The sequence below is a fragment of the Ammospiza caudacuta genome, chromosome Z, assembly GCF_027887145.1.
Source record: "Ammospiza caudacuta isolate bAmmCau1 chromosome Z, bAmmCau1.pri, whole genome shotgun sequence".
NCBI lineage: Eukaryota > Metazoa > Chordata > Aves > Passeriformes > Passerellidae > Ammospiza > Ammospiza caudacuta.
Window position 1 is genome coordinate 85,156,985 of NC_080632.1, and position 13,291 is coordinate 85,170,275.

A 13,291-nucleotide genomic window follows, 5' to 3' on the forward strand; every position below is an offset into this window, starting at 1 on the left:
GGCGGGACCGGGGGGAGGCAGGCCCGGCGCCGCGGGACGAACCCACCCGTGCGGTGCCCCAAGGACAGAGGTAGCGGAGCCGGAGCAGCTCGGCCAGTGGCTGCACAGCCCTGCCCACGCCACCTGCAGCACCCTGCCCGCCCGGCTCGGAGCTTCAGGAATGCTTTGGGAAGGTTTTATGGAATCAGAGAATTGCTTAGGTTGCAAAAGCCCTCCAAGGTCGAGTGCAACCATTCGCCCGGCCGCTACCAAGCCCGCCCATGTCCCACACATCCACATCCACATCCACAGGACTTTTTAATGCAAGGGTGAGGAGGTCACTACTGCCCTGGGAAGCCTGTGCTAGGGCAGGAAAACTCTCCAGGTCAAGAAACTTTCCCAATATCCAATCCAAACCTATCCTGGCACAGCTGCAGGCCATTCCCTCTGCTCCTGTCCCTGTTCCCTGGGAGCACAGCCTGACCCCCCCGGCTGTCCCCTCCTGTCAGGAGCTGTGCAGAGCCACAAGGGCCCCCCTGAGCCTCCTTTGCTCCAGGCTCAGCCCCTGCCCAGCCGCTCCTGAACACGCACAACTCCCTTTCACCACACACATCCCATGTCACACAGTTTATTAGGGGCCATTGCCTGACACAAGGCACTCCATGAGGGAGCTCTGAGCAATGCTTGGAAAATATGAAAGCAAAGATTGGACACTGCATACTGAAATGCCTCAATCACACCCACCACACTCAGATTGAGGCTTTTGCTTGAACACAGGGGCAGCTAAAACACTCCAGTAGTGTAAAAAAATGCATTTTCAACTTAGTGAAATAAGTCTGCTCAATTGTAACCTGAGGCTAATTTATGCAGACTGTGTGTAGCGTCTAGACAAAAGAGAGCACAAACCACTACCATGAATCCACTCCACCGAGCACTTCAATGTGCTCTAAGAGAACTGGAGAGGGACTTTGGGCACAGAGTAACAGAGCAAGGGAGAACTGTCTTTCCACTGAGAGGGCAGGGATAGATGGGATATTGGGAAGAGACTCTTCCCAGAGAGGATGGTGAGGCCAGGGCACAGGTTTCCCAGAGCAGCTGTGGCTCCCCACCCCTGGCAGCGTCCAAGGCCAGGTTGGAGAGGGTTTGGAGCAGCCTGGGAAGAAGTGCTCCACACACAGCAGCAGGTAGACACAGACCATCTTTAAGGTCCTTTTGAAACCAAACCACTGTGATTTTGTGATCCACTCACTATTTCCCAGCTTCCAGCCCCAGCCCTTGGCACCACTCAGGAACATTTATCTTATGTTACTAGAAAAAAATAGATCTCTGTTTAGGACTGAGATGCTTTTGAGTTCAGGACTTTCCAACTATAGCAGCACGTGAAGCATGGCAAGCAACATCAAGCAGTAACGAGGGTTTAGTCACTGGGCAGAAAGTCACAAGCTTTTACAGCTGTCCTGGAAGGAACGTGATGTTGGGCAGATCAGAGTGGAAATGTTCCACAGCAGAATTCCCTCACACCTGTGAGGCCCCCCAGCCACCTCCTCTGAGGCTGTAGGGTTAAAGAAACAAGATGAAGGAACACAAGATCCTCCTCCTGGAGCACAGCACTAACTGTTCCCAAAAAGGTATTTGCCATATCTGGATTTCAAGTGTGTGTTTATTTTTGCCTAGTACTGCAGATCCCACTCTCTTAAAGCACTCAGGCCCTTAACAAGAGAAGCTTGTCAGCCCGAACTGTGTGAGAATGTTTCCAGCTGCCTGTAACTCCACACCTGGACTGGGAGGTGGACACTGCTGTACAGGAAGTTAACCTGGGACAGCGCACACATCAAGAGCAGTCCTGCCCCAGCCTGAACCCCCTGCCCTGGGCTGATCCCCAGCGTGGGCAGCAGGGCAGGGGGATCCTGCTCCTGTGCCCCTGGGCTCAGGTGAGAGCCCACCTGCAGAGCTGCCCCAGCCCTGGCTCCAGCAGCACAAGGAGCTGGAGCTGCTGCAGGGAATCCAGAGGCACCAACGTGATCAGAGGGATGGAGCAGCTCTGCTGAGAGAATTGGGACTGTTCAGCCTGAGAAGAGGCAGTTTTGGGGTGACCCAATTGCAGCCTTCCAGAGGGAAGGTTAGATGGGATATTGGAAAGAAATTCTTGTCTGTGAGGTTGCTGAGGCCCTGGCACAGGCTGCTCAGATCAGCTGTGGCTGCATCATCCCTGGAAGTGTTCACGGCCAGGCTGGACAGGGCTTGGAGTGACCTGGGATAGCGGAAGGTGTCCCTGCCCATGGCAGAAGGGTGGAGCGAGACAATGTTCAAGGTCTTCTCCAAAACCATTCTGGGATTCTCAGATTTAAGTCAACAGGTATTACTGCTGTTGACAGCTACACCTGCAATAGTGCCAAGACACAAAGACCAGTATTCCTAAGGCCAGGCACCAGGATGGGTCAGACAGGAATTCCAAGAAATGCTCTTCAGTGTCACAGTTAAGGGATTCCTGTGAAACCCAGTGGGTTATCCTTGTGACCCCAGCTGCAATGCCAGGATATGCTGCCTGGCACAAATGATGAACACTGAGAAGGTCCCTCAGTTCTGTCACTCTCCTGGCTCCTGTAAGGGGATTTTACCCACTCAAACATTAAGGATACCCCTGATTCCCAGAGTTCTTCCAGCAGGGCTGTGTCCAGGGGAGTTCAGATCTGTGGTTCCACAGGTGCAAGAGTGAGCCAGAAGTACGGACAAAAAGAAATCACACAGAACACAGTTATTTTTACATTCAGAACAGAGCCTTTTTACATGGGAACCTTTATTCTCACCGAGATCTGTACATTCAAGTCGCACATGCTTTTGTCATCTTTGACAGAGCTGGAACACTGGATCACAACAGCCTGGGCTGGTCTGCTAGAACCAGCCTGGTCTGGTCTGTTAGTTTTAGAGTTTACGCCTCAAAAGTAGACAGGAATTTTGTGACTATTTCCTTCAACTTTGCTTCTGTCTGGTCAGAGATCTTCCCTTCGGTCCTGTGGGAAGAGTTCAGTGAAATTCTGACACAGCAATCAAAACAGGGTCAACCCCAAGACAAACACAGAAGCTTTACAACAAACCTTCCCATTCCTAACAAATTCAGTAGATAAATGAACACACTTGTTTGGTACACGAAGCCATCCCACTGACAGAGTATCCCTTCTCCTGAAAGAGCCAGTCCTGTTTAATTCACAAATTCTTTCAGAACAGCCGTATGAATTCCAACAAGGCCCAACCTACAGAGCTGGTCCCCAGAGACAGAAAGCATATGATTGTCTTCATGACAAAAAAAGCCAGGACAGGACTACAGAAATAATTCCCAACAGTTCACTCAGGAGCACTTAACCTACAGCAGTCCAACAGCTCAAAGCTGTCCACAATATGAATCAATCAAGACTTCAGGAACAGGTTAGAGGAGACACATTGCAAGAAAGCTCACTTTAAGCATCAGCTGCTTTTCCTAGGAGCTGAAGCTGAGGATGGCAGATGGTAGGAAGGCTGATTTAACTCCCAGTTTTGATACAGCCATCTGAATGCCCGATGTTCTAGGACACATTACACTAACAGGTCAGTGACCATTATCTGCACTACAGACATGAATACCTTTGGGATAAATCAAGGTAAACCACCATACCTGATTGTGGAGAGGAGGTCCTGGTGCTGGCTCAGTACATGAGCCAGGAAAGCACTCTCAAATTTGGTGATCTTGCTGGGTTCCAGCTTGTCCAAATGACCTCTTACACCAGCATAGATGACTGCCACCTGCTCCTCAATAGCCATGGGAACTGCAGGAAAAGACAGCACTCACACCACTGGAACTCTTCCACCAGGACATAACAGACTACAGAGTCCTTGGAAAACCAAGTTCACACGGACAGCTCAGTGCAAGCAAATCTGCATGCACCATGAGCACAGAACAGACACAAATGCTACCCAAGCCCAGTGCAGGCAGCCCTGCCAAGCCCGGGGCACTCACTCACCGTACTGTCCCTGCTTGAGCAGCTCTGTCAGGCGCACACCGCGGTTCAGCAGCTGCTGCGTGGCTGCGTCCAGGTCAGAGCCAAACTGGGCGAAGGCGGCGACCTCCCGGTACTGAGCCAGCTCCAGCTTCATGGTACCGGCCACCTGCAGGGCACAGTCACAGCCACTGACACCACCGCTAACTGTGCCCAGGAGTCTGAACGTTAGCTGGCAGCTGACAGGTGTTACAAGTCAGCTCTGCCTTGCACTCCATAAAAGTCAATATACAAACTGACAAATTATTATAAACGTTACAAAAATCCCACACTTTACCATAAGCACACTATCTCTCTGTGGAAACAGCAACTGTTGATATACATCTCTCTAATTCTAGATAATTTAGTCTGGACTAAAAGCCTGCAGTTAAGAGAGCGTTCTCTGTTTTGTAAGTGATCAATACCCAGTTCAATACATCAAAACTGAATCCTGCATCTTTATGCAGATATTGCTTCCCTTTCTCCCATGCATTTCTCAGCAGGCAATGGAAGCATTAAAGAGCTATCTAAAGTTTGCTCTTTTATAATTGTGTAACACTGATAGATGCAAAGCTTTAATCCTTCTCTGTTCACACCTAGACACCAGTCATCTCTAGCACGAGGAGGAACAGCCATTTCCCAATTACCTGCTTCATAGCTCTGGTCTGAGCAGCAGAGCCCACACGGGACACAGACAGACCAACGTTGATGGCTGGACGAATACCTTTGTAGAACAACTCAGTTTCCAAGAAGATCTGCAGGACAGAATTGTAGTACTATAATTATCTTGTTCAGAAGCCTGAAGGCCTCCTCAGAGACCAGCCACTAAGCTCCACGGAGATGCTGGGCTGTGAGGAAGCCCTACCTGTCCATCGGTGATGGAGATGACATTGGTTGGAATGTAAGCAGACACGTCCCCAGCCTGAGTCTCGATGACAGGCAAGGCGGTCAGGGAGCCGCCCCCGAAGGAGTCGTTCATTTTGGCCGCCCTCTCCAGCAGCCGGGAGTGCAGGTAGAACACATCGCCCGGGTAGGCCTCGCGGCCAGGGGGGCGGCGCAGCAGCAGAGACATCTGACGGTAGGCAACGGCCTGCGTGGAGCAGAGACAGCCTTCAGAGCTCTGCACCCCACTCAACATTTCACCGTTCTAAACCTGAGGTGTTCTTACGGCTACAAACACCAATGCCACAGCACAAGGCCCAAAACCAAAGTTTCTGACCTGTTTGGACAAGTCATCATAGATGATGAGTGCGTGCTTCCCGTTGTCTCTGAAGTACTCCCCCATGGAGCAGCCCGAATAGGGAGCCAGGTACTGCAGGGGGGCCGCATCGGATGCTGTGGCAGACACCACAATAGTGTACTTCATGGCATCTGGAAAGGATTGGACACACCTCTGAGTGCCCTGTGTCATCATAAATCAGCAAACACAACAAGCACATGACGGACCAACACCGAAGCACAGCCAGGTAGTGTCACTGTTGTTACAGGAAAGCCCAGCACACCAGATGTAGCTAAACACACCTGCTAGCAAAACTGACTCAAGAGTTCTCAAAAGCAACTTTGTGGCAGCTAACTTTCAACACTTGCAGACTTCTTTCCCATTTAAAACAAAGCTTAAGATGAAGACAATTTTTTCTTCTTAAAAAAACTCATACTGAAAGTCCATAGTTTCCTGGCTGCTGTAAGACAGTACAACCCTCTGTGACAATCTCAAACAAATTACTGTCCTTAAGATGTGGGTTCTTCCATGACAGCTGCCAGGACCACCAGGAATGAGGTCCAAGTGCCTGATCTCCTGCGAGCTCTGTTAAATGCGGAGCCTTGGTCACAGAAATCACTGATTCTGAAGAGATGCTATTATTTAATGCCTTGTGTTTGGGCAGTAAAAGCTCTTCACTGCATTTCCAGCTGCCACTCACACTGACTGCCACATGGAACACATGGGACAAATGCCAAGTCAATGACAATTTGAAGGCCACAGTTTGTCACCAGGCCTGCCTGACTGCCAAGATGAAGCTTTCAACTCTGCTGAAAAAAACTAAATCCACAGGGTGACTTTTCCAGAAGGAATTCAGCAGTTTGGGGACCTCAAAATAGTATCCCTAACTGTGATACAGCAAAAATGATGTTTTTTCCCCTAGACAGGTATAGAGATTTCTTGTTCATAAAATTAAGTAATTCACTCATGTAATATGAATTCTGTCTGCACCTGCAGCCAGGAGAGGTCACAGCATTACAATGAGAACAGGATGTCATTGGTGCCAGGCTCAACCATCTCCCAAAATCCATACCTGCATCAGTGAGCCTCTTTACCAGCTGAGCAACAGTGGATCTCTTCTGGCCAATTGCAACATAGATACAGTACAGCTTCTTCTTCTCATCCGTGCCATCGTTGAATCGTTTCTGGTTGATTATGGTGTCAATTGCAATTGAAGTTTTCCTATGCAACAAGAGAGGCTGGTGAGTTAAGCTGCCCAAGGTTCTCCCAGCCCTTCCCCAACCCCGTGTCCAGCTCCACTGTACCTGTGTCTCTGTTTAAGGAACATTTTAGGCTTGAGCACTACACTTACCCAGTCTGTCTGTCACCAATGATCAGCTCACGCTGACCACGGCCAATGGGCACCAAGCTGTCCACAGCCTTAATCCCAGTCTGCATGGGCTCACGCACAGAGATCCTGGGAATGATCCCAGGGGCCTTCAAGCCAACTCTCCTACGTGTCTTAGATGCAATAGCACCCTAAAAGAGAGAAAAAACTGCTGAGGTCTGTATCGCACAGATAACAGCAGAGGTACTTGGCACCCAGCTACACTTACCTTCCCATCAATTGGATTGCCCAGGGCATCCACAACACGGCCCAGCAGCTCCTCCCCCACGGGAACATCCACAATGGCACCGGTCCGCTTCACAACATCCCCCTCCTTGATCAGTCTGTCGTTACCAAACACGACAACACCGACGTTGTCAGGCTCCAAATTCAAGGACATGCCCTGGGACAGAGATCACACCACTCTGAGAAAATCCATACTGATATGCATAAAAACTTTCATATTGACATGATCATTTCACAAATCCTACATGATCTACCTCAACCTTGTGACAATGTTCTGCTTCTATGTACAAGTGTCTATTTCTTTCCACATCGGCTAGAGAACCTGCCTAAGTTTTCAACCTACCAGGTAGTTATACCCCAGCAGCCTAGCACCCAAGTCAATTGTTTCTCTAAAAAGAACAGACTGGGTAAGCAAGGTTCAAGTACGTTACTCCCTCGCCTAGAAGCCAGACAAGAGAAAAGGACTGGCTTCTTCTCTGCTCAAGGTGAAATGGGCCATTAAAAATGCTCAGAGAGCTGTTACAGTACTCTTGAAACAGGTTTTAACCCTAACTCAATGACAGGACTACAACAAACCAGCAAGCTGCATAATGTATTGAAGCAGGGAGGTCATTATTGAACAGCAAACAGAAAAGACACCCTGAAAGCAAAGAAATAATCCAGTGCCAATCTAGTCCTTTTACTTTCTAAATGAAGACAAAGACAGCTCAAATGTTCAAATGCTGGCTGAGAATCAGATGCTGATACTGAAATCAGTGTTATAAATTAAAAAAAAAAAAAAAATCACCAGTTACTACATATTAAAGTTGCAATGAAGCTAATGCAATGTTCATAGTGGTGCCTCCAAGCATAGTCTCAGGTTCTCCTTAAAAAACTGTCTTTTTAATATCTCTGTGCTAAAGAGACACTGTGCTAAGTGGCAGCTTACCTTCAGCCCAGAGGAGAACTCCACCATCTCCTCTGCCTGCACATTCCTCAGGCCGTACACGCGGGCAATGCCGTCACCGATGGAGAGCACGCGGCCCGTCTCCTCCAGCTCGGCCGAGGTGTCAGCCCCCAGGATGCGCTCCTCCAGGATGGAGGATACCTCGGCAGTACCTGGGGAGATGTTTGAAATCAGATTAGCATTGCAAGGTACAATAAGCAATCAGCAAGCTTGCTTCGAATTCACAAGGTGCCCTTTTCTCCCACGTCTAGTTAGCAACACCTTTACCCAGGCTAAGATAAATACCAGTCTCTGTATTGCAAATAAAAGCAGCTTCAACTCATCATCACCAGCCAGTTCAACCAAAACAGGCCTGGTAGTTATCCACTTTCCTGATTACATCCTATGCTCTTGCTCCCTAGAAAGCAATTTGATTAATTAATCAGCCCAAGCCCAGGCAGAACAGGCCTGCTGGCAGAGGAGCTACTTAGCCTTGGATACATCAGAACACCCTGCCAAATGATTTGTGATCCAAGATCCACACACACGTAAATTAATTTCATTATGTTTCAGGAGCAAGTCGTTTGATGTAAGATATAAAAACATATTCTCCATACTTCAGTTTGAGTTCCAACAGCTTATTTCCTCAGCTAAGAAACAATAAGTAACACTGTAAAATTTATTTATTAGTAATGTCCTTAATCACCTTAAACCACTTTAAAAAAATTTGTATAAAGCACTGCCAAACACATGCCACACAGTGCAGCTGTCTTCTCTAAACACCAGACTGCTGGCAGCAAAATAAAGTTGTGCTCAAGGACACAAGGTCAAACCCAGGTAGGCCTGGGGAAGTCATCCAGTCCTTCATTCTGTTGCAGGCAACTCCAATCTGGGGCTATCTTTTTTTTTAAATAATTTTCAAATAATGCTGCAGGTGACGCAGGTACTCTATGTAAGCCAGCTGACATACAACCGCTCCCTGCTCTGGGGGCATTCTCAAGGTATCAAAGTGCAGTTTGCTGGATGCAACGGCTCAGCGTTTAAATGTCCCGAAGTGCTGTCAACTAATACTCATCATAATCAAATTCCTTTTTTGTCTGACAGACCAAATTCTTAAACCACACTCAAGACCTTCCTCAGACTCACCAGTTTTCTGAAAGCATGTTTTGGAGGCATGGAGGTTTCTTGTAGCAACAAATGCTGCGCTGAGGGTGTTTCTGGAAACCTAAAAAAAGCCATTGTTTCAGTAAGATTCCTTTAATCGTGCAAAAAAACGCTGAGAGATTAACACATCTTTTATCTTGAGCTGCTTAAGTGCATTAAAGCTTTGAGCTAAGCTCCACAGCACCCCATTCACAGCCATGGAACCAATTCCAGCACCACTAAGAAAGGACAAATAATGAAGGAAATTGCTCCAAATCCCTCGCTGCATTTTTCTGCAGTGCGCTGATGTCACCATCAATCGCTGCAGCAGCTCCCAAAGAGAAACCTCCTCATACTTGTCATTTCTGTGCTGAACACGAGAACCTTGGGGCATAAAGAAATCACTGCACCAGTCAGTGCTCTGCAGAGAGAGAAGGTTGTATCTCCTAACACAAATCTGACTGTTGTGATTTCGGTTTTGTTAAAACACATATGGAAAAAAAAAAAAACACAAAGCACTACAACAGAAATACCTCACAATCACAATTACTTTGGAAAAGAGCTCTGAGGTCAACGTATGCCCAAGCACCACCTTGACAACTAGAACATGGCACTAAGTGCATTATATCCTTAAACACCACTGAGCTGGTATCTCCATCACCCTCTGGGCAGCCCCTTGCACTGTCTAATCACCCTCCCTGAGAAGCAACTCTTCTCATGGCCGACTTTGAACACTAAAAAAGTAAAAAAAAATCTGTGATAATGAATGCATTATATCATGCTTATGCATTTTAAGCAATGCTCCCAATGCAAAAGCATGCAGCAACGGTGATGCCATTCATTAACCTGCACCCCGAGCAGGCCTCTTCCCCATTCATATTCATTGGAAATACTGGCTCCTCACGGCTCTTCCCACCCTCCGTTTCCTCACAAACATTGAGGGCATGAGAGAAAAATAAACCCCCCACCCCCACAACCTTGACCTCGCCCTGACAGCCTTAAACCACTACCCCGAGCACGTGCAGGGACACCCTGTTCCTCAGCGGGGTCTGTCCCACAGCGCTGACAGCAGACCCCGTGCTTCCCTCCCCAAACTCCGAAGTCACCCCCTCACACCCTCAATGTCACAGCGGCCCCCAAGATGGCGGCGGCGCCGCGTCCCCCCGGCCCCGCCGCCTCCGGGGCGGGCATGGCGCTCACCAGGCCGGCCTGCCGCGGCAGGGAGCGGGCGAGGGCGGCGGCCACGCGGGCGGAGAGCATCGCGGCGGCGGCGGGTCCCGGGGGAGGCTGAGGCTGGCGGACGCTGAGGGCTGCCGGCCGCGCGCTCTGCACACAAAATGGCCGCGGCGCCTCACGCCCCTTTTGGCGCCGAGGCCGCGCCCAGGGGGCGGGGAGCGCCAGGGAACTGCTTCCCGTGCCCCTGGTTTGGACGCGTGTGTGTATATCTACCTGTCTTTCCGTTTATACGCGAATATGTAGAATGGGCGATAAAAATAATAGAAATAATTTTTAAAAACAAAATAAAACACAAATGAGGCTTTTAGAAAAAAAACCGCTGCAGGATGTGTCCTTGAAATGGCCCTGAGCGGGCGGAAGGGGCGGGGAGTGAGGGGCGACCGGAGATGGGACAAGGGCAGGGACACAGGAAGGAATAGGGACAAGGGCAGGCACACGAGAAGGAAAACGGACCGGAACAGAGGCGGGGACACGGGTAGTGACAAGGACAGGAGCACGGAAAGGGACGTAGACAAGGGTAGGGACACGGGCACGGAAGAGAACGGGGATAAAGACAGGAGCAGGGACAGTGACAGAATCAGGGACAGAAGTGTTACCCCCCGGGCTCGTTCCCCGGTGTGCAGCACCATTTTACACACCGAGGCGAGGTATTTCTGTCTTTTTTTAGTTGGCAGAGAGCAGGTAGTTGGATGTCGCGGTTATCCATCATCAAAACGTTACTCTGTTTATACATTTCAACAACCAAAGGCGTCAGCATTCATTGCTTACAAGTTACATAACTTCTCGGTTAGTTAGTACCATTCTATTAACTACCACTTCAATTAATTACCACTCTTACCCTTCTTTCCTAGTTAAATCTCTCACTTTTCAATTTAGTTAGTCTGTTTTGAGTTGGTGGTCAATGAGATGCTGGCCACAATCTCCCGCTGCCAGAATTACTCTTCTCCCAGGTACTGACTGCTCAGTCCTGCTGACTTCAATCCTCGTGGCTCTCATCCAAACTGCCATTCCTCTTGTAATCATCTTGATTCCCTTAAAAAAGCGAAGCTCACAATATGCAGCTGCTTAATCATAGCTGTCCTGATACAGCTACTGATTAAATCTTGAGGGGTGCAAAGCTGGTGGGGCTCAGTATCAGGCAGGAAAAGGGATGGGGCAGTGACAATGCTCTCTGCAAAAATTTGATTCCGTACCTGTTGTGCAATAAGCCAGTAATTAGACACACCAGAGAGACATTGATTATTTATTGCAGGGTTGTGCAAGACTGCATGCTTAGTGGTATTCTAGAACAATCAAAATGCTTAACAATTTATACATTTTAGCATACAAATGAACTAGTGTCCACTGGCTATGCTACATAATTCTCTTATTAATTAGTATTGGTTAATGATTCTACTGTTCTTCATGCCCAGTCTTTCTCTTCTTTTGGGTCGGTGGGTTTCTTGGGTCAGTTGTCACAGATTCCCCCTGCCAGAATTACTGTTTACCCAGTCAGAGCTGGTTTCAGCACAGGTGCTGGGTTCACTTTATTAGATTCTTTCTCATCTTGGAAGTTCAAGCAGATGTCCTTGTGGCCTGTAAACTCTGCATTCTCTGTGCCTGCTATCAGTGTTACATCCTTTCTTCTTGTTAATCTCCCTCTAGGTCTGAGATCATTGAAGTGTATCAAGCTTGACAAGGCAATTCCACCAACAAGTAATTTGTTTTCTCTAACACATGGACATTACTCAGAGCTTGCTTGTTAGCTGCTATCTGTTTCATGGATTAAATCTGGTTGGCCTGAGTATAGAAGCCCAGAAGATTAAAGGTTGTGTGCCTCAAACACCAATAGCTGGGTAATTGTAGAGCCAACCACAGATTGTTGGTAACAAGAATCAAGGTTTGTTGGTAAAAACACAGCTGTGAGGAACAACAGGATGCAGCTGGAAAATGGGCCATTCAGAAATTGGGCATTTTTCTGGGACAGACATCCTTGTTCTAGTTCCTGGAGACAAACACAGCACAGCCCAGCAATGAAGCCTAGAAGCAGTCTAGGACTGTACAGGGAATTAAGACCACCAGAGACCCTTGAAGCCCTCCAATTCATTATCAGAAAGAAATGAAGAATGAACTGCAGATTATAAATTTGCATAGAAAGTGAGAAAGTAACCTCCAGGGCAGGGAAAGTCATCTGTTAAAGGTGCCCCCACCAAGACCTTATGTACAGGCACCCCAGGACCCTAGACACTCCACCAGCCAGATCAACACTGGAGCCAAGCCTGGTGATCTCTTTCTTCCTCTCTGCCCCTCTTTTATCCTTTCTTCCCTTTCACCCTACCCCTTTATCCAAAACCCACTGCCCTGGGCTTATATGAAGAGGTCAGAGACCAACATTAATTTCCATGCCAAGTGTGTAATTTAACTTGGAAAACTTTTGTGAACACTCTGAATTTTGTCGTTCCTTTTGACCATGAGCATGTTTGACTCTTGGATGCTCCATTCCCCTAAAGGGTTGGACACCACACCAAGCCCAGTCCAACTTGGGCCAGAACACTTCCAAGGCTGGGGCATCCACAGCTTCTCTGGGCACCCTGTGCCAGGGCCTGCCCACCCACACAGTCAGAAATTCCTTCCCAATATCCCATCTATCCCTGCCTTGTCCCCAGGGGCTGTGCAGCTCTCCTGGAGCCCCTGGAGGCCCTGGCAGGGGCTCTGAGGTGTCCCTGGAGCTTCTCTGGTGCAGCTGAACAGCCCCAGCTGTGCCAGGCTGGCTCCAGAGCAGAGGGGCTCCAGCCCTGGCAGCAGCTCCGTGGCCTCCTCTGCACTGGCTGCAGCAGCTCCAGCTCCTTGTGCTGCTGGAGCCAGGGCTGGGGCAGCTCTGCAGGTGGGCTCTCACCTGAGCCCAGGGGCAGAATCCTCCCCCCACACCCCTCAGTCTGCAGCTGGAGATGATTTTATATCTCATGTGAGACAGGATTTGGTCTGCAGTGAGGAAGTGCTGAAACTCAGGCACAGTGTGATCGGTCCCTCTGGTAATCCAGAGAGGTTGGTAAAGCCACAGATTCCAGTGGATTCCCCTTCTAGAAATTGAAAAGGTTGAGTGAAAAATCCTCAGCTACTTTGGCATGTGTTGTAGTAAATGTGATTCTTCACCAATTCTTTCCATTCTGATTATTTTGGAAATAAAA

At 48.7% G+C, this 13,291-nt stretch overlaps 1 protein-coding gene across 1 annotated transcript; it reads right to left on the reverse strand.

Annotated features, from left to right (window-relative positions):
• Positions 1–2,734: 2,734 nt before the first annotated feature.
• On the reverse strand, positions 2,735–10,239 carry ATP5F1A (ATP synthase F1 subunit alpha). The gene is made up of 12 exons (XM_058823502.1): positions 10,089–10,239; positions 8,892–8,970; positions 7,749–7,918; positions 6,804–6,977; positions 6,560–6,726; positions 6,281–6,429; positions 5,209–5,360; positions 4,855–5,079; positions 4,637–4,744; positions 3,975–4,119; positions 3,629–3,779; positions 2,735–2,990 (listed from the first exon to the last, which is right to left on the reverse strand). Exons 1-12 carry the CDS (start codon positions 10,146–10,148, stop codon positions 2,909–2,911), a joined length of 1,662 nt encoding a protein of 553 aa, XP_058679485.1. The 5' UTR covers positions 10,149–10,239; the 3' UTR covers positions 2,735–2,908.
• Positions 10,240–13,291: the final 3,052 nt, after the last annotated feature.